Source organism: Scomber japonicus, chromosome 11 (genome assembly GCF_027409825.1).
Source record: "Scomber japonicus isolate fScoJap1 chromosome 11, fScoJap1.pri, whole genome shotgun sequence".
NCBI classification, from domain to species: Eukaryota; Metazoa; Chordata; class Actinopteri; order Scombriformes; family Scombridae; genus Scomber; species Scomber japonicus.
Genome location: NC_070588.1, coordinates 10762309 through 10783822, shown reverse-complemented (window position 1 = coordinate 10783822; position 21514 = coordinate 10762309). Strand labels below are relative to the sequence as shown.

Genomic DNA, 21514 nt, shown 5'->3' with positions numbered 1-21514 from the left:
AAACTTGGAGAACATTTCACAACGTGCAGCATAAGAGGCTGATATGGCACCTAAGGAGATATGCCAGGATAATAACTGAATGAGAATTGGACTTTGCAGCCTTTGCAGCATGACATTTACAGGCCAGCCTGATTGGACCACTTAAAAAAAATACATACATAATAAAAAAGCACTGCTGAAAACTATTGTAAAAACCTTGTTGTTGTATAACAGCAACAAAAAAGACTGAAAGGGGATATGAAAAAGTATTAATTTACAACAAAAGATAAAAAATGAGGGAGAACAAAAATAAGAAAAAAAACACCTTCTGCTCATGTTTGAGTGTTTGGGCTGGACTCTTGTTGGATTGTGTTTAAAGAGATTTAGAGGATTTAGATGTTTACTCTTTCTCAATTTGCAGAAATTAAGTGATACATTATCTAAACTGCTGACATTTTCCAGTTGACATACACAGCAAGCAGAATTTCATTTTCCTGTTTTAGGAGGATGAATTTCTTACTCTACTCTATTCAGAATAAATCACCTCAGCAAAACTAAAGAAAGTCACCCTCAGTTCAATTATTTCCCCTCACACTGTAATCACATTTCATGCATCAAACACATAATTTTTTTCCATCTACTCTAGATGATTTATGTCAAACAAGCTGATTCAAAGTTCATTTCCCGGGCTCACTCCGTAGCACACTGAAGAGTCCCATTGCATAACAAATGTGGCTTATTTTAAGGGAAAAAATGCAATTTTGTCTCTGTGAGCTGGAAACAGCACCCAGCTGACTCAGTATGCTAATAGGTAGACATCTGAGTGGATATACTGTAGCTCTGCTTTCACCTGAATCAGGCTCTTGAGGGATGACAGGCAGCAACAATAGAACCAATATCTTTGTGTGCTCTAAACTGTACGATGTCTTTGTTACAAATAAAAAAAAAAAAAAAAATGAGCACAGCCCTGTACTTAGGCAGTGGGAATGGTGTTTCTGCTCATTTGCAATACTGTAGGTATTGAGGACACTTCAATTCCCACCCTGAATAATTCAGCCACATTCAAGGAAGGCCCGGTGTGGTGATGATAGCAACGAGTATACTACTGCCTCTTTCCACTGAGAGACCCATATTTTGCTTTTCTTATTTGTTTCAAAGCCTGTCATATTTGTCATGATGACACTGTAGACACAATTACAGTGTGATTTATCTGCCAGCATATAACTAATAATGTTCTAAATGACATTACAGTGTTTGTGTCTAAATTTACACATATAGAGAAAAATTACTGCAAAGAGATCTAACCAAATTACCCTTAGCCACACCTTCTCAGATTCTCTTTGGGAACCTTGAGATAATAGAGGAGGGGGGGTGTACAACTACTACTACTACGACTATAAAGCATGTAATATTCCTAAATAACAACTTCATAGAGCTAATTTGTGTAGAAAATCACATGCCATTTTCACACTACTCAATAGATTTAACTCAGAAACTGACCTTAACAGCTGAAAAGGGAAGTGGGCGGAGTCATTAATGACTATAGGGCATGTATAATGGTTGAAAAGAATATTACACAACTGTGTTCAAAGAATGCATCAACACCAACATTATTGTGTTAATTCATTAATCAAAATATCAAAAAAATTCCCTTTCTCTGCTTTGTGCCGTCTACCGTGTAATGGTGCAGTGGGCGTAGGTTGTCTTTGTGATGCTCTGGCTATAATCAACCAATTATCTGTTATAACTACGAGGCCCTGGGACTGCCAATCTGCTTGGCAATTTGCAAATGCTTGTTCCCCACTCTTATGTTAAAACACTACTTTGCCTTTCAAATGACACGTTGTGTATTTGCAGGCTGTTTATGTCACCAGTGAAACTCCACTATGGCACCTGCGGAGTAGCTACTGAGACCAGCTGCATATTGCTGTTCAGCTCTACCTTCTTCATCAAATCCCCCCCCCCTTTCTTTTTTTCTTGCTGATGTTCAGGAGTGACACATCTCCAGCCCTTGGCTCTGGCTGGAGTGGATAATAGCCACCCCTCTTCTCAACGCCCACTGAGCTTACTGTCTTCTTTGGAAAAGCAGTCCCATTTTTGTAACACTTATCTATGGTGAACAGTCATGAGAATGCAGATACAGGAAGGAAACAAGCATATTAACTCATGGCACATTGGGAAAGCAGAGGCATCACTGAACGGATGTAAACCCAATTACCACTGTGATAATGTCCATATAAGGCTAGTGCATGGTGTACATTTGTATGAAGCTGAGGGAGATGCATAGACTTGGCAATAATGATAAAGGCAATTGTGATGAAGACTAATCCATCAGGTGGTCTTGGCACAAGTGGAACAAATGTTCCATAATCCAGAGTTTTATTTTTGGAAGATCTGCTTAACAAATAAATCAAAAATCAATTAAAAACAAAAACAAAAAATCTATTTACAGGAGAAAAACTAAACTAAACAAAGTGACTTGAAAACAGATGTTATGCTATTCATTTTGAGCTTGGCAAGCTGCACATAAAATATAAATTGGCTTGCATATGTAGACTTTCTGTCAGACAACACATCAGCAGTGTATCTTTCATGGTCAGAATCTTGGCTTACTTGCCATTTAATACAATTGATTACCTAGCCACTGTGATATATACAAATTCATACAGTATTCATTGTAAGGAAATTGCTAGCAATATAAATGGCATTTTTTTTAACTATTTCATTTCATTTATTTCCTGCCATCAAAACACACTATTCACTAATTGAACTCATTGATTAGATTAGTGGATGTGCCACAATTATTTAATCAAAGTGTCATAGTTGTGACTGGTTTAGGCTGGTAATAACTCAGATATAATCGCATACCTCTCAGGAAAGTGGGAAACCATTTCTTAGAACACCTCCTCTATTACCCATCATTTTAAGTTATAACTGAAATTATCCAAAGTTTAAGTTGGTAGAAGCCCACGTTTAATTATGTTCTATCTAGAAACTAAGATAGTCCTTTTTTCACGTTAGTTATTTTTCATGGCTATTCCCATTCCCAAAATATCTATTAGATTTACCTTATACTGATTTGGTAACAACGTCCACAGAGCAAACATTTTCCTCTATTGTCACAGTTCATATGTAACACTGATTACATTCTTGCAGATGTTTTTTTTAGTAAGCTGAAACTGTGCTGTAAAAAGAAGCAGTGCTTGTTATTATTTAGTGCTTTCCCTATCTGTCTAACACTGTGTGTTTTTTAACAGTTTTGATCATTCCCAGCCAAATACAACATAATCTATTGTCCAAAAATACTGCATTATCCCTGAATTAACAACAAGTCCTACTTCACATATTGTATCCTACAAAATAATGTCTTATTATCATCCTGTGAAGGCTTAATTAATTATTTTAACCATAAAATGAAAACAGTACTTAATGCAGTTGCTCCCATTAAAACAAGGAAAATAATTACAAAAAAAGATTGTCCCATAGAAGCATATTAAAACGATGGAGACTGTGGAACTGCTAAGCACAGATGGGAAAAAAAAACTCAACACAACCCCCCCCCCCCCCCCCCCCTCCAAAAAACCAAAAAAAACAAAATTAGTAATACATCACTATACTCACTGAAAAACGTTTGAAGTACAACAACTTGAAAATCACAGCAAGCATAATTCACAATCCCAGACCTCTTTTTGGTCAAATAGATTATCGCTAAACACCACAACTACAGTATTGAGCTCCTAGGTTATAAAGAAGAGTTTGCCGGCTACTTCAGGGAGAAAATAATCAACATTAGATCTTATATCTGCCAGCAGAACAAGCACACTGCCCTTTTACCTCTATCCTCTGTACAGAGTGATATCAAGTTAGAACGTTTTAACCTGGTTGCTGCTGAAATTCAAGAAAATAGTAACAGAACTGAAGTGCTCTACATGTTCCTTTGACCCAATTCCTTCCTTCCTTTTTTAAAACCATTTTTAATTCTGTATCTGAAGACACACTTACCATAGTATATCACTCCCAACACTACATCAGGTTTTAGGACACATCACATTACAGGGATAGCCTGTAATAGTACTGAACGATCAGAACAAGTGACAGCAACAAACGTTAGGTTATGGTGCTACTTGACCTGAGATACTGTGTACCACCAGATTATTTTAGATAGATTATGTGAGCATGTTGGACTGTCTGGAATTGCTTTTAATTGGAAGAAAATTGTGTCAACAGATGACCACTCCTCTAAACACCATGAGATTACACCTTTGTGACAACACAAGGATCAATTTAGGGCCGTTACTTTTTTAATGTGTATATGCAACCCCTGGGCAGTGTCATCAGGAGGCATGGCATCGCTTTCTGCAGCTATGCTGATGACACTCAGGTCTATATGACCTTGTCCCTTGATGACACCGGGCCAATTGACTCACTTTATAGCTATATGTCAGGAGTGCTGACTAGGACAAGGCTGAGAGCACACATAGAGACAACTCCTTAGTGTAGCATTTGTATTCTTTATAGGGTATGATGCTACTTGTGTCATTAAATAATGGTTTTCAAAATAGCTGGCCACTCCGCTTCCAGATTTGCCTAACAATGTTTCACCACTGAGACTGACTTGCCATCACGTCCAAAAAAGAGTTAACTCCAAGGTACAAATCCAGGGTCATAAAAAAAAACTATCTGCACATACAGGGCAGAATCATTCAGATAAGTCATCATACACTCCTTTCAAAATAAGATCTCATCCTCTTCCTCAAAACTCAATTTCACAACTTTATTGTCTAGGGATTTTTCTCATAAATTTAGAGTATTCCACCAAAAATGAACTTTATCTCATATCAGACAAATAAACTATTGCTCAAGTAAATTAATACATTTCCCACATCTCTCATATAACATAACATTACAATCCTTAAAAAAATAATACAATCAATAGAATCCATTTTAACACACTGTATTTGATCTAAATACTTTGTACTACTGTTCAAAATACTCTGCATGGTTTTACCTTATTTAAAAAAAAACGGAATTGCTCATATTCTCTTAAACTAGCAAGACACTATGCTATTAACTATAGTATACTACTCGTACAGGCTAATTCAACTCACTATAGCTTCCAGACTAAGAAGGGAAAAAAATCATGACAAAACAGTTTTAAAGCTTCAAGAAAAAAGCAATAGACTAGCTAAACTTTACAACTTGCCTCTGCGCTTGTGCTTTCTTATTTATCAACCAGAGTTTCTAGCTCTGCAGTTTCAGGCTTCCCTTTCTCCCTCAATGGGTGGCATACTCTCTCAGTGAGTGAACAGCCTGACTCATGAGAAGTAATACCTATAGTGCCCATACACTTGTATGTGGGTTACAAAACCATAAACACAGAACCCTTCAAACACATTTGAAATATGAATTAAACTATTTCGCTCTACAAAGGCAAAGTGCAAAACTCAGATTGTAGTTGGGTTTGTGGATACATTCAGAAAGAGAGGAGCCACACTATTTCACCGTAATACAGCTTGATTCATATTTCAAATGTGTGTTGAGGAACTGTACCTTGTGCAATGTACAATGATGCCCAAAGTGTAAGATAATTTGATCATTTTGTGACATTTGGCTAGCTGTAATCAGTCTATGCTATCTCATCTTAATTAATTTCATGACACCATCAGGATAGTAAAATATGGATATTTATGCATCTGCTCTCAAGTGACAACTTTCCAGCCAGTCATGCTTGTTGAGATGGTGAACGTGACTTGCACTTATCATCACAACAAGCATGATTGACTGGCTCACTCATTTGTGTGTTTGAAAAAGAGCTTACTGCTGCACACGTGAAAATAAAAAGTAAAGAAAATGCCGAATCTGACCGATCTGTTACAGTCATCCAGAAGACGAGAGTCTATTGATAGATAGAGTCTATTTGAAGACTGCACAACAGTAGGCTGTGTGGAGTTATAAAAAAGGGCTCAGTTGGCTTTAGCTGTGGCAGAGTAAACCTGTGGGAGCCAGTTACTTACTCTGCACTCACGAGCCTCAACTCAACTGCTTATGTGATATTCTCCTGTTATCTTTGAGGTGGACTTTGGGTGAAGAGGGGCTGCTAGTTCCCTGTGGCTACTGCAGAGGAGTTGACGGCAGCTGCTACACAACTTCCTGGACAACTTTAAGCATTTCATTTTCCAATTAAAGAAAAGGACCCCTTTAGATTCCTTCTAAAATATATACTATTAACGTATTATGGGAAAAAAAGCATTCCAAGTTGAACCTGTGTTAATGCATTAAACCAATTATTTGATAGTACTAATTTGTTACCAAACAATGTTAATCTATATTGCATTACTACCTATCCATTTGATTTTAAGTGTAAGTTTCTTTTCATCTCCTGTCTATAAAGTATGTAAAGAAGTTGGATATGGATGATTATAATAAGGATATCTATGCTTCAGGACAGCATACATACAAATAACTGGATATAGGTAATAAACTGCTCCCAGACCCTAAATACATTTTTCTGGGTTGTTACAGTTATTTTGTCTCAGTAATTATTACACAATAAGATGAAGCAGTGATTATTTCCATTCAACAGAAGTTCCTATTAGAATCATCTAATACAAAGGATATAGGAACGGACATGGGAAAAATAAGGCTTTCTTTTACAGGACAGTTACAGCTTACTTACTAAGTAAATTCTAAAAACAAATGCAAGAATGTACCAAGTTTTTAAGAATATAGTTCCATGACACTAGCATCAAATCTTAATCTCTAGATAGTACATAGTTACACTTCGGCTGTTACCAAATTAACCTCGGATAACTACAATAGTACCTTGAATTGATGATATAAGCAGTGTTTCTAATAATTGGTTGCCTAATTTCCTAGAATGTATGCAATTATATTATTATTACTATCGTAAACTGGTCACAACTACATGGCACTTAATTGAGTTTATGGTAATAGTGGAAGTGAAGTTTTTATTTGTATTTCAGCTGTAGTTTTTTTTCTGTATTTGCCTACTTGTTACCAGTGGTTATTACTCAATAATATACTATTATTTACTATACATTTACTGGATAAATACTTTGTAATTAGCAGACTGTAAAATGGAAGGGTTATCCAACTTCCTTCATTCACATTCAGTTAAAAAAAAGCTTAGTAGTATGAGCCAATTAGGATAATTTGGATGGAAAGAAAAATACATTCAGAGGGACCATTAAGTCAAGCCAGTTAATTCTCTGCTTGAGCACCTTTTTCATTCAGACACCTGCTCATTGATTGACAGGCCAAATGAAGGCAGAGACAGAAGCTGAAATTAATTACCTTATACTGCTTTTTCCTCCACTTTGAAACATGAGAATGAATTCTGTTTTAAAAGATATTGCATCCTCAGATAATATCCAGTGGTGCTTAAGGATTGTGGACAGATTCTATTAGAATTCTTTGTTGCTTACCTAAAAAGTGTAATGTAATAAAATGTGATGAGTTTGCACTTTAAATAGCACTAATGTGCACATGCCAGGAAAGCAAAATTGACAAATTATACATAGGCCTGCTTCTGGCTAATATAGTAAATAGTCCCTTATCTGTGAGTGGCTCATCTCCAACTGTAGGACCAGTACAACTATTCTTACCTTGTGGCTGTCTGCTGGGATGAAAGATCTGCAAGTCAAAAGGCTGAGCACTTGTCTTCTGGATGACTGTGACATTTTGCCCAGTCCACTTATTGGCTCTCGCTAAAGTGTTAGTCCTCCAGTCCGTCCAGTAGACATTGCCTCCGAAGAGAGATACCGCAAAGGGATGGGACAAGTATTCATGGCCTCTGAGGATCTCAATGACCCCACTACCATCATAGCGTGCAGAGAAAATGGCATCGGACCTGTGTAAAAGAGACCAACACAAAGTGCCATATCAAAGCTTAAACTGCTCTTCAAATACATTGAAAAGAACAATAGATGAAGGCAAATCAAACTGCAACCCACCAAGTGTTATAGTCCACCGATGGAACAATTAAATTGTTCAGGACCCACTTTAAACCAAATATGGCCATTGCACTAAGATCTCTAAATATTGAATGTCCTCCATTATTTAATGCCCACTAGGTAAATGGAAAGTCAAGTTTATCTTTTGCTCAAGGAATGGAGAATATTTCGCATTATATAATGTCATACATGTATTAAAAGGTCTAAAATGTGTGAATGCTTTTGCACACAACTTGAAAAACACTAATGGTATACCGTGCATCTGTCCAAACAATCCTCTTTTCCAGATGATCCAGTGTCAGTCCATTAGGCCAGGCTCCAATCTCCATGTCCTTAAACACAATGTGTCGACCTCCTCCACTCATTGATGCAGCCTCGATTCGGGGGAAAGTAGCATCCCAATCAGTCCAGAAGAGGATGCTTAAAGTAGAAAAGCGGAAGCAGCGGTTAGTCTTGCATCTTCGCCTGTATGCTTTAAAAAGGACAAGCAAGAATAGGTATATATACACACTTCAAAAAATTGAAAAGTGATTTCAGTTTTCAGATGAACAAAGGACAAAATAAAATCACTGCGACTATAAAATGTTAAATTTGGGCAATAAGCACAAATAATTAAATAAATAATGTGCCTTGCGAACATCACTAGCAAAACACAAGGGCTATTAGACAGACCTCTTGACTGTCTGAAAGTAATTCCTCACCATTTGTACTTGTTTGTTAATGTTGTTAAACTGAAAAACACAGTCAGCATGTATACACTGCTGTTGTTACTGAATTAATTAACATAGAGAGTGGCAGTGACTGTCCAAGAACAGCACCAGTGATCCAGTGCAACCCTTTAACATCTGTGGCAGGCCTTGAAATGGGACACCATCTGTTTTATTATGACTTCACAGCTCAATGAGGCCTGAGAATGAACACCGTCATCAATGTGACCATTGACAGTATCATGAGTCCTACTCCAACCAAGCAAACATTGCTTCTGTCCTGCCTTGGTCCACAAAGTCAGCTAGAGCGAAAGGGAAAATGGGTGCTCAAGCTTAAATCACATACTGACGACAACGAAACCGTGTTAGGAAGAAATATCCTTGTCCAGATCAATAGCCTTATTCACTTGATACGGCCTCCCTGATCAATGACCCACTACTTTGAGTGGATTCAAGTAATTAGATTAGAATTATTGCCCTGTAATGGAAATGCGCCTTTAGGCACCAAAAGCACTCATTAATCCTACTCTGTACAGCCATGAAATGTAGTCATCCTCCCAAATGTGAAAGAGTACTATAGGAGAGAGTGCATGAGCAGATTACTCATTTCTTAAGAGTGTTAAATTGATTTTAGCAATGTCTGGGTTTTGCTTTAATCTGAAATATACTGGCCACAGTATACAACCACTGGCTAGTTCTCGGATGCATTCATCAAAGTAAGCACCTACTATGAAACACTATCAACACACCAACAGCAGATGAAACTGATTCAATTTCCTTTGTATAATTTGTACCACCATATATCATCTAAAACTCTAATACTATATTCTGTAGATAGGAAGGGCACATTTCCCTGTTGTTTCTAAGATTGCTTAGAGAAAGTGAACAATTGTTTAATAACTAACTACTTTTTCATTACTTTCTGATAAAACTAACAACCAAGTATTTTATTTAATTATTACAATACAAATATGTAAATATGTATGTAAAATCTATCAGACTGATATATGACTGGCCAAAAAAATACCCCCAGAGTGATTGATTAAGCAAATAATAGTTAATGGTTGAGCCAACATAGTGTTAGCCAGCATAGTGTTACAATAAGTCTTTTAGTCTGGCAGATTAGGGTGTGCGTAGGAAGAGATTAGGGAGTCATAGTTGAATGGGGGAAGCAGTCTGACATAATTAGCAGTTGATGCTACACACCTGGGAGACTTTGGTGGAGCAGCAAATGAAATGTTGAATTGTGCTGAGATATCAATTTCAATTGAATTGCTTGTGTTCCTTTTTTTTTTTTTTTTGTACACATTTAGAACTTGGCCGTGTGCCCTTATAACCCATAAAATAAAACCTAATTGCCCACATCAAGAGAAGAGCAGGACAGCAAAAAGCCTACCAGCCAGACAGCTACTGTTACTAACTATAAACTACTTTTTGCAGGTCTGAATCCCTTCAGGCACATAAAGGATCATTGTATTCCGTCAGGATTCCCACCCTTCTCCACCCAGATACCTTTTCCACTACAGTCATAGTGTGTCAATTCACAATCTACCCAAAAACACTGTCAGTTGTGTTTGATGAAGCACCTGGCCAAGACATATGTGTCATCATTTGTCATCACTACCAAATAAATTACACCACATTGATCATTTCTCATTGATTGACTGAAATGTCACTGAATGCTGCATGGAACTAATTATATCCAAGTGGACAGGAACAAATAATCAAGATAATCCTTTTGATCTTCTGAAAATGTTTATAATACAAAAACATGGAATGACTTGTGCTATTACACTTTAAACTGTGTTAAAATAATTAGAGCATTTTAGGGTTAATTTTAGGGTTGTTTTGTGGGACATTAAAACCTAGAACAAACTAAGCGAGCTGACTTTGTGGTGGTTTATTTAACACATTACTGATGCATCATGTTTCAAATACTGTCAGATATTCACCATGTCTGTCTCATCTGTCTGCTCTAAAACTCTGCACCAGTCAGTGCACATTTGTTGTACTGTATCTCTACTTTGCAAGACTGGGTATTGGGTCACTCGCTGACCTGTGCCCACATGAGGACATTGTGATCAAATTGAGACAAAACAGTCTTAACCAGAATTTACAAGAATAGAAATGAGAGACTAAAAACTGAAAGTGTACTGATCCATGTACATGACATCTACATATGTGTAAACCCTGTCTAAATGCTCCTCAGGATGTACTTGACACAGAGTCTTATTCTCACAACTGGACTTCAGCATGAGAAGAAACCCTAAAGCAAACATATAATTAGACAATCACTGTTTATGTAAGGGGTTTAGCAAAAGGTCAGTTATGTTTGCTACAGTTTAGCAGCTCCCCTACACTTTGAGTTTAGGTGATACCATGAAGCTGTCATGTTAGGACACTGAGGTAGTAGCCTATGGCAACTTTTTTTTTTTTTCTTCATTTTGTCACACAAAATATACATAATGGCATTTACAGATTAGCACTTCCAAAACAAAAACTCATACACAATATTTCCTCAATCTTCATGGGTAAACAATGCCATTTCTTACAGCTTTCTTGTTAAGCAGGGTAGGTGAATTTCAAAAGTGACAAAAAATAAAATATCAAACACTCCCAGGTGTTTTGAATCAATGGCTAATAATGGATCAGACCTGTTCTCCCCAGTGTAATACCTAAAAGACATTGTCATAACACCATTGTTATTCAAACATGTTTGATAAAATGAGAAAAGAAGGTTGCTTTGTCAGCATTATCAATACACTGCGATAGATGCCATGTTTCCTGTAAACACTTGCTTGTTGACTGTGGGGCAAACAAATGGTTGCCACACATCAGTCTACAAACACTTTCTCCAAGCCTCTCAGCAGGATAAACAACTATAATTTTGAAAATTGGGCCCTGAGGGGTGTGATGCACAGATAAGAACAAAGCATATTTTGGTCTTTTTATTTGAAGTTCTTGCTTAAAATTATTTAAAGAGAAACATTTCGGGAGAACAAGAGAGGAACTGTAGTAAAGCGTATAAAGCAGGAGCAATGGTTGGGGAAGTATTAGCTACATTAGTTGTCATTACTGGAATGGAGTGCACAACACTGTTATTGATGTATTCTATATCTGCTGCCTTAATGGACCTTAACACAGCTGACATCTTCATACATCAAGGCAGATATGGAAGTGAGAAATACAAGGCGGTTGTAATTTTACTTTATTCCAATAATCTCAGTGGTTGATAGATAGCACAGCTTCTAGAAAGCACTGTATGTGGGAGTTGGTGCATAACGTACCCTTGCCCTGGGTCGAGAGCGATGGCCCGTGGATGCTCCATGCCTCCAGCAATCAGTGTGGTGCGCATATCTCCGTTAAGTTTGGCTACCTCAATTTGGTCCAGATTGCTGTCAATCCAGTACAGTTTCCCTGTAACCCAGTCCACAGCCAGACCTTCTGGGGTGGCCAAGCCATGCTGCACGACCACCTCAATTCCTGTTACCCCTGAAACGACAATATCAAAATACTGCTATACTGCTCAGAAAAACATCCTCAAAGCAAGAGGAAACTCAGAAAAGCAAATCACTTTAACATTGAGAAGACTGCTTTCTGTGGGGTTGCATCAAGCATGGTAAAATGGTTTTCCCACAATATTTATAATCTAACTGTTTACAGTTATTGTCAGATGCTGGGGGCTTTATGTGTGCCCCACAAAAGCAGAAAATAGGTACAGCTAAGAGGTGATTTGTTTACAGCTTCACCAAGTAAAATGAAAGCAAGAGAATTCAGTCAATGTGGTGCTGCCCCAAAAATAAAAATAAAAAAGGCAAAGGAAATGAAGGAAATGGAAAGAAAGGGAGAAATGTTCTGATTCATCGTTTCATGAGGGGAATATATTGTACTACTACAACTCAGGACTTCAAGTTCTGCAATCAAATGTTTTATTTTGATCAACCTGAGATACATTTCCAGGGAGGGAAAATATCACCTCACTGTATCAGACCTGAATATGTGTAAATACAACACAATAAAACAGGGTTATCATCAGCAGGGTCTTGGACTTCCATTACAGCTGCCTCAGTATAGATGAGCATGACATGACTCTCTTTATCCTATCCATCACAGCAGTCTTCAGATATATAGCAAATGTAGGTGTGTTTACTATTGTGTAGTGCGTACCGCCAGACTCGGAGAGCCTTCCCCTGTAGATCTTATCCTCCACCACATCTGTCCAGTAAAGGAGGCTGTGGTTAAAGTGGAAATCTAGTGCAATGGTGTTCCTCAGCCCTGGTACCAGCAGGCTGTAGTCCCGCTTGTGAAGGTCTATTCGTCTTATCTCATGCCGAATTGAGAAAATGATGAAAGCCTCAAAGGGATCTGAGCAGGGAGAGAGAGAGACAGGAAAAAACACCTTATTTATTTAGGAGTGTCACCTGGGGCTGTTTCATGTAAGTTGTTAATTGACAATGTGTAACATTATGTATTGGTCATTGTGAGAAAGTGTTTTGCAGTGCTGGCAAGCTGTGACCTTCTTTAACAGGAGCACTACTGTAATGTGGCAATGTATACTACACAAACAGCTCCAACACATTCTGAGGAATATTATTCTCAAATGTACAGTATCACAATTAGGTCCACCAAGAATAAACTGTAGTATGCTTATGGATCATGTTGTTATATCAAATATTACAGTTCTTTTAAAGTCAAAACAAAACATAAAACTGTTGATATTGCTCAGCCCCAGTGCTTTCACACTTGAAAATCCACAACTGCATGCACATACAAACGCACAAAGCCAGTAGGTGTCCATGCATGAATACATATTTTATGTTTGACTCACAATTATAATGTGCTGTTTAAGTAAATTGACTTGAAGCCACACAAAAAAGGCAGGGAACGAAAAAAGCCACTAATGGCAGCTTGTATTATTAGAATCTATCAATCATTCATAAGCAGCTAAATAAGCTTGTTGACCTAGCAAAAATCATAGCTTTACCTAATGTTAACAAGTAGCCAATTTCCTCTAATGCTACTATTAATACTAAAGCTGTTAAATAATTGTTGGCTTCTAAGGAAATACTGCAACACAGAAAACATTTTGATATGCCATAGTATGAAAAGCACAAGTGTAAATAATAAAATTGACTCAAGCTACTTCAGCTTTTTTGGTCCTGCCATTGTATAAGCTGTACTGTTACAATGTTGTGGGACATTTGGAAAGAACAGAACCATTGCTACAAGTTGCACATTTTATTCTGACTAGCAAGTGTCTGCTATAAAAAAGCATATTGTGTCTTTTTTAGGTAAATGACTATGTATAATTGTTGCTTGCTCTACACCTTGCAATATTAGATGGTAGAATAGCAAGTTAAGTGATGTTCCTATAACAAAGCACTGAATGGCTGTAACTCACAGGCAATGTAGGCTACATGTGGCAAAAAATAAATTTAATCGTAAGTCATTTTCATTGAATTCCATTAAATTATGGTGGAAATGGATTACAGTGCATACTAATGAAGATAGTTGATCTTTATTTAGTTATTATTATTTCACTCAGCTTGGTCTCTCTCTGCTGATCCACTGAGTAGAGGACTTGCTTTCAAACATACCTCACTGGTTTATACCAGCACAAATTTATATGCATCAGCAGCAGCCAAACCAATTTGGTGCAAAATACTTAGGGAATCAACACATTACATTTTTCCATTTTCTGAAAAAGTAGATACATTTGTAAGTAGTGTCTTTTGAGAAATACATTTTGTAGGGTCTCAAGAATCCAGCGTTGAGTCCTAAAACTGGCAACACTGCTTGCATACATTTCTCTGGCCTTGTCCACTGAGGTTTAGTTCAATCAGTCAGATTATTTCTGCTTGCAGAACAGCTCAGCCTCTGAGAAATGTTTGTACAGCTAAAATTAAAAATATGCCACACATGGACACTTGTGCGCATTCAAACTAATTCATCCACACTCAGAGCCCACATCTCCTTCACATACACATACACTGTCTTTCAAAAGTGGGCCTTTTTGCTAGCCTTATCTTCATAGAACTCTGGACTAAATCATACTTCAGGGAAAAAGAAATGTTTGCCCACAAATGCAATTAATGGTGCCCTTGCTTCAATGACATGTTTCAACATTATGGCCAAACTAGCTACAATGCTACCAGAGAGAATATATCTATACTAGCAGGTTTTCCTAACAAGTCTTTTATTACTGGGATGTGCAAAGGAAAAGGAGGAGTGAATGTGTGCCTGGGACTTCACAAAGGATCCAATAACACCTCTCTCAAGATTGAATTGGAATGTTTGTGTTTTCTATGCAAAATTTGATTTATGATGAAGCTGTAAAATTCTGATCGGCTTCCAGAGGAAATTGTGTATTCTTTCCATGCGTTAATGTATGATTAGAGCCACGACTGCCATCAATCTTGGAGTGAAATAGAGAAGCAAGTAATCAAAACAGGGTCCATAAATCTGAATGTGTCAAGCCAACAGCATGTGTGTGTAACTATTGTAATTTCAGCAGTTACGGAGCGGTCTCATCAAATAGATTATTCAATAACAACATGAGAATAGTGGAAACTTGGAATTTATGATGTGATACTATGCTGGCAAAACATTTGTGTTTGAATGGGATTAGGCTTGAGGGGAAGTTCTGCACATCTGAATTTAGTAATATGGCTCTGGTGGTTTGGGAACAGAGAACGCACTTCCTTCACTCAGCATCAGCACAGATAGAAAGAGACAGGACTCGTCACCCAGATGCCTCTTTAGATTTGAAACTGATTGAATTTGACCTCAACATACCCTAAATCACTGTCTATTACTATTCTTCAGACCAACTTGTCAGCACTCAGGGAAACAAAAACCTCCAACATCTGTAGTTTGACTTTTATTATTTGGCTTTTCAGTTTCCTTTATCTACAATGTAAATCTTAAATTAATAAGTGATAGAGAAAGCTCATATTTTAACACTGCAGTCGGCAACAACACTGCAAGAGCAATGACTCCAATTTACAAACAAAATTATAGAGGTACTAGTATGCCTGAGGATAAAATTAAATATTACTGCAGACACAGGCCCAAAGCCACACATCATCATGACAGCTAACAGCATCCCTAAAACAAACACTAAAAAGCTAGGGTCTGTTACCGGTGCTGTGACAGCTGTCTCCGTCTGGGTCGAGCATCCATCCTGGATAACAGGAACACTTCACTGTGGTCTTGTACTGTTCACACACCTGGCTGCACTTCAGGTGGCGGCTGCAGTAATCCACCACCTCACATGTTTTGTTGCTAGAGTCCAGGTGAAGGCCAGGGGGACAAGAACACACCACCCCTTTCCCTGGTGCCACGGTACACTGGTGGCTGCAGCCCCCTCTGGCTACAAGACACATATCTGGGGTAAAGAAAGGATAACAGTTCTCTGAAATTGTACAGACACTGGAAGAAGGAGTGAGATTTAAAAGAGCATTTTAAAAAGATGTGGGGTTGCTCTCTGAGATAGAAGCATTTGCCTACCTCACAAAGCCTCTAAAATGTATTATGTTTCAACTTACCTTGTGAGGCAGCTGGATTCGCAAGATCACGGCATCACAAGAGCACAAGAGAATCCATCTTGTTAGGCTTTAAGTTATGCATTTCAAGTTATGCGCTTGTGTCCGAACCACTGGTGGTCAGCGTTGCAAATCCAGCTGCCTCAGAAGGTAAGATGGTGATAGATGGTAATAGGCAGATAACCATCTGTGATAGATGGTAATAGACATATAACCATCTGTCTATTACCATCTATCACCATCTTACCTTGTTACCTGCCAAGTATATTTTTTGAAAGTGCCTGCCCTTTTCCAAACAGTTTCCATGGACAACTTCTCTGATGGTTTTGTGTAACAAACCATCTGGCGCGTCAGGTTATGTTTGGACATAATGTCACAAGGATTTTCCATCCAGAACTACACATCAAGATTACAAGTCAAGCTTGAGGAGTTTTCATGATATAATGAAGATAAATGTGTTATGTAACGAGAAAACCTCCATACAGAAGGTTCTCTGTGGATTCACCTGGGGGTGCATGCCTTTTACTTCCATCAAAGATTCCAAAACAGTAAAGTGAAAATTATGCACCGTTCCTTTCAGAAGTCATATAATGGTGTCACTTCATGCCTTTTTATCTTTTTATAAAGTTCAAAATGGAAAGGTCAAAATGGAAAAGTATACTGCTATATGCCTCTCTTTTCCCATCGTCATTAAAACAAGGTGGTTTAGTCAAGGTGGGCAAGAAAAGCATTGCATTCCCCCAGCAGGGGGTAAATGGAGTATGTGGTCACAGTAGTTAATGGAGGATGTGAGTCCTGCTGAGCTGGTGCAAATCAATCAGACCCTCAAGGTCCCTATGAACACAACCTAATTGTCTGTGAGGGGGCACAAGCCCTCTTCTCAGTACGATAACACCTACACTCAAGGCTCCTATAGGGCCTCTGTGGGACTTGGTAGGTGACGTTCTAGAAAATGAACCTCCATGTTTACACTGCTCACTTTGTGAGATTAGATGGATAGGGCTATTCACAAGAGATCCCCTTATTCCATCTGAAGACTGTTGGACAAACACTTCCACATTTGCTATCATCGTTAAACCAGAGTATTTCTTCATACTCTGTCCCTTTGGTCTCTGAGATAACACTCGTCAGGCTCTAAGCTACTTAATGTGAAGGTGGAAATATAACACAACTCCACTGGGAGATGTTCTTCAACATCCCATGATATAATATAAGATGAGAAATTAAAGTGAGTGTTAGCACTGGTACTGTGAGGTGCCTCAGCAGGTAACATGTCTTGAACCTCTTCAACAAAAGACGAGAAAGTGCTTCAACTTTTCTTTCTTCTTCTGCAAATCTAAGCTGGTAAAAGGTAAATTATGAGGAATAAAGAGCTATATTTAAATAAAGAGTTGCACAGAACAATGCACTACAGTTTTCATTTGCAATGCAAATGCAGTTTTTTGATTCCTCACTGTTTTCTTTGTTTTATTTTCTTTTAAATCAGTGCCACCGAACGAACCTCCGTGTTTCTATCCTTGCAAGAAATGGAAAGAAACTCAAAGAAACAAACACAGCTGGAGCATCCAAAATGCTCTAGCGTAACTGCTGTGGTAGTCATTATTTTTGACAGTTTCTGCTGTTTTGTTCACTTAAAAGTGATTTTCCATCCAAAATATATCTTTTGAGTATCAAATGCTCACCCCCTGCAGGCTTGAAAGGTGGCTATAAAAAGTTTCTTATGAAGAACCACAGCTTTGGTCAGCTTGAATTTTGCTGTTTACAATGGATTCCAATGGTGATTAATGTTTACAGCTTGAAGTATCAAAAAATCCATATAAACTTCTCAAACTCCTCAAAAAGTGAGGCCATTAACCTCCTCAGAGGTCAGGTATTCAGGCAGTAGTAGTATATTTAGCCTTATTAAAGTAAAAACATCAATTGTTAGGATATACTGAGCATAATCTCAAAAATAAAGAGAGACCCACACACCCCTGTCCAGATACCTTTGAATTATTTTGGTCAAGGTCTGTTTCTGGAATGGTCCTTAATGTGCTAATACACTAAAGCAATTATGGTTTAGACAACAAAACGTCCTTTTTTGTGGTAACAGTTTCAACACCACAAGGTAAAAAGCAAGGCCCATGAAGCAATAGCTTTCATTTTTCATTTTCAATTGTGTGTATAATGCTCCAGTGTCTACATGGCTTCTGTTCTGTCTTATTTTTAGCCATTGCTGTGTCGATTTCAAATAGAGTATCACTTTACATCTTAATCATCAAGACAACAAACCAAAAGAAGATATGACAAGCACAGACAAAGCAAACATTACCACAGATGGGTCCTTCGTCCGAGCGGTCAGCACAGTCCACTTTGCCATTGCAGATCTTATCGGGTGTGAGGCAGACAGAAGTGTCGTTAGCACAAGGGTACTTGGGTGGTTTGCAGACAGCAGACTCACAGGACTCTTCGTCTGAGCGGTCCTCACAGTCAATGTCGCCATCACACACCCAGCTCTTTGTGATACACTTTCCTGTAGGGCATGAGATGTAAAAGTAGGTAGATATTAACTTTTTTATCTAGCGCTTTAAAATTGAGAATTAACAGTTCCAAGTTTAACTATAATTCACACTATGTAATATTTTGTTGGTAACTATTCTATTATGACTTTTATACAAATTACATGAGGTTCATAATTAAAACAAGTAAATCTGACACTTGCATTTTCCTGTTTTGTATTGGAACCTTTGAATAAACCATAGATAACAAAAATGCCAACTTTTTTTCATGGGGAGTTCGGGGGGGCTTAGTCAGCAACAAACACAAATGTTGATCATAAAGTTTCTGATCTCTAGTAGTATTATGGATCAGTTTGTTTGTTTTCTTTTTCTTTTTTATGAGTGGGTGTTGTTTGGTTTGTATTGTGTAGGCATGCACAGCCCTGCCAATGGTTTCATGCCAGAAAATACAGGGAAAAGGAAGACTGCAAGCTAGTAAACACTGAGGTAAACAAGGATGCATGATACTTAAAGAAATTGGTTTTGCAAATGTTTTAAGGGGAAGGAAATGCATTGAACACATTTGTTAGACCTCAAGTGTACACACAATATGTTTTGGTGAGTTACCGTAAATGTAAACATAACTTAAGTTTGTTCATTAAAAAAAAAAAAAAAACTCCACAGGGCCCCTTTAATGAAAAAAAAATCCATACAAGATCATTATTCCTTCCGCTGATTCCCACGCTGGAATGTTATTTGTAATTCCCTCACTATGCAAGTTAGACAGAGGTAGGTGGAACCGATGATGGGGGCGAGGAAGAAAACAACACAAATACCAGGATGTCTCATCATTTTTTTTCATTCTCCCAGGTGAAGCTTGGATCGCAGCATATTCCAATTTACAGTTTTTCCATCAAAACTACATCATAGGGTTTTGAAATCCCACTGGTTTACACTTGGTGCCAGATCAGTGCAGATCAACGTGGGAGGCTAAAGCTACTGCTGAGGGTGCATGGCTCTAGTGTGTGTTCAGGTGTTAAATTGTTTGTAAGGTTGGTTCAATTTACCTCTAAGCCTTCCAGTTGTCCCTGCAAAATATATAATGAATTGATTGAACCTTCACATGTTTAGTAGCTGATGTGATGAAGCACGTTAGCTTCTATATGTAAAATATGGGTGACATATTTATGGAGTTAGATTTGTGTCTTTATTACATGCGAGAAAATAAATGATCTGAGAGGAAAAAAAATGTTTGACAGATAAAGTTATCACACTGATAGCAAAAAATATATATATTTGAGTGTTTAAAAAAGTATTTTGAGAGAGATTTTCTTTTCTCAGAAATAATTTAAAACATTTCAAATTTATATTTTTTATGTTCTATATGAGAAAATACTTTCTCTCAAAACTTTTTTTAGTCTCAAATATTATTATTTTTTGCTATTAGTATGAAAATGTTTTCTCTCCAAAGTTTTTCTCTCATAAAATGCTTTTTTGCTATCAGTATGATACATTTTTCTCTCAAACATTTTTTTTTCTCTCAGATCATTTATTTTCTTGTAATGTATGCATGTAATAAAGACACAAATCTAACTTATTGTGCACAGTAATATTCCACTTTAAGTGTAATCAGAATGTATGTTGGGGTGCATTTATGGATAATGTGCATTGGCAAGGACATTTACAGCTTAGCAAAAAGAGAGAGTTCTCTGCATGTTGCAGAGAACTGCAGCATGCTCAGTTTAAGAGTGTTTGTGTCTGTGGAAAGCAGAGGCTGAGACACTGAATAAAAATGGGGGAAAAACAAAAAACATGATTATTCAGGGGGTGGGAGACACAAATGGGAAGGAGCACTTCTGAGTGGGTTTATGAAACATAACCATTGCTTTTTTTCATGACTAAGAAATATATTTTTACATTTTTTTAAAAAGTTTCATTTTTAATTCAACAAAAAATGCAGCATATCCACTGATGGATTTCCTACAGAGCTGTAACGTCTTGATTTATTTAGTTCCACCCTCTATGCATGGCTGAAGATTTATTTTGTACATAATACATGAGTAAATTCATTGCTTTTCATTTCAATTGTCATTAGGCTTGCTGTGTTGATAATGATCTTCATACTTGTTAGTGTCCTCATGTTTGTGTCCTTCTCTTTTTCACTCAGACGAATGTATGCATTAAAGCGTAATACAGTACTATATTTCAAATAAAGGTTAAAGTTTCACCCTTCATTCTTGTGAAGTACTGTATTGATATGAAGTTTGACCTTAGTATATCAAATAACTGAATGTACTTGCAGACATTTATCAAGAGCATAATGTATAAAATAAGACTTCACATGATTTGTATTTGAATGTTCCAACGATAAATCCTCGACAGCCTTGTATGATGCACATTCAAGCAGTGCCCTCTAACAGGTGCTATGGACTTGACCCCTCATCATTGCAGAGTGTTCTTTAGTTTGAATGTATGTGTATTGCCAACCAGTGAATGCATGTATTCAAAGTGCAACACTAACCTGTACAGGGCTCATAACCTGCTACTGAATAAAAGAAAGCACTATCCTAACAGCCAGTACCTGCAAACTGTCATGCACGAGAGGAAGAAGGAGGTGAATTATTTTGTTTATCATAATGCACAAAGTATAGAGTGATTATTTAAACTGACACGGGTCTGCTACAAGAACTATATTTTTACCAATACATTATTACATGTTAACCCATCAATGTATAAAAAGTTTGAATTTTCATTTACTACAAAATTCCTTCAGCTTAATTTTTCAGAGCATAATTTGAGTGTATTTTAATAATCCTCCATCTCTTAACATTTAT

The 21514-nt window shown here is 37.4% G+C and overlaps 1 protein-coding gene across 1 annotated transcript in view; it reads right to left on the bottom strand.

Moving 5' to 3' along the window:
- Positions 1-21514, bottom strand: part of lrp1bb (low density lipoprotein receptor-related protein 1Bb) — a 204709-nt gene that overhangs the window by 92229 nt on the left and 90966 nt on the right. The window contains exons 23-28 of the mRNA XM_053329127.1: positions 18515-18715; positions 15801-16046; positions 12827-13024; positions 11947-12151; positions 8208-8372; positions 7605-7849 (exon numbers count right to left, since the gene is read on the bottom strand). Coding sequence (XP_053185102.1) covers positions 7605-7849; positions 8208-8372; positions 11947-12151; positions 12827-13024; positions 15801-16046; positions 18515-18715 — 1260 coding nt within the window. The remainder of the gene's footprint in view (positions 1-7604; positions 7850-8207; positions 8373-11946; positions 12152-12826; positions 13025-15800; positions 16047-18514; positions 18716-21514) is intronic.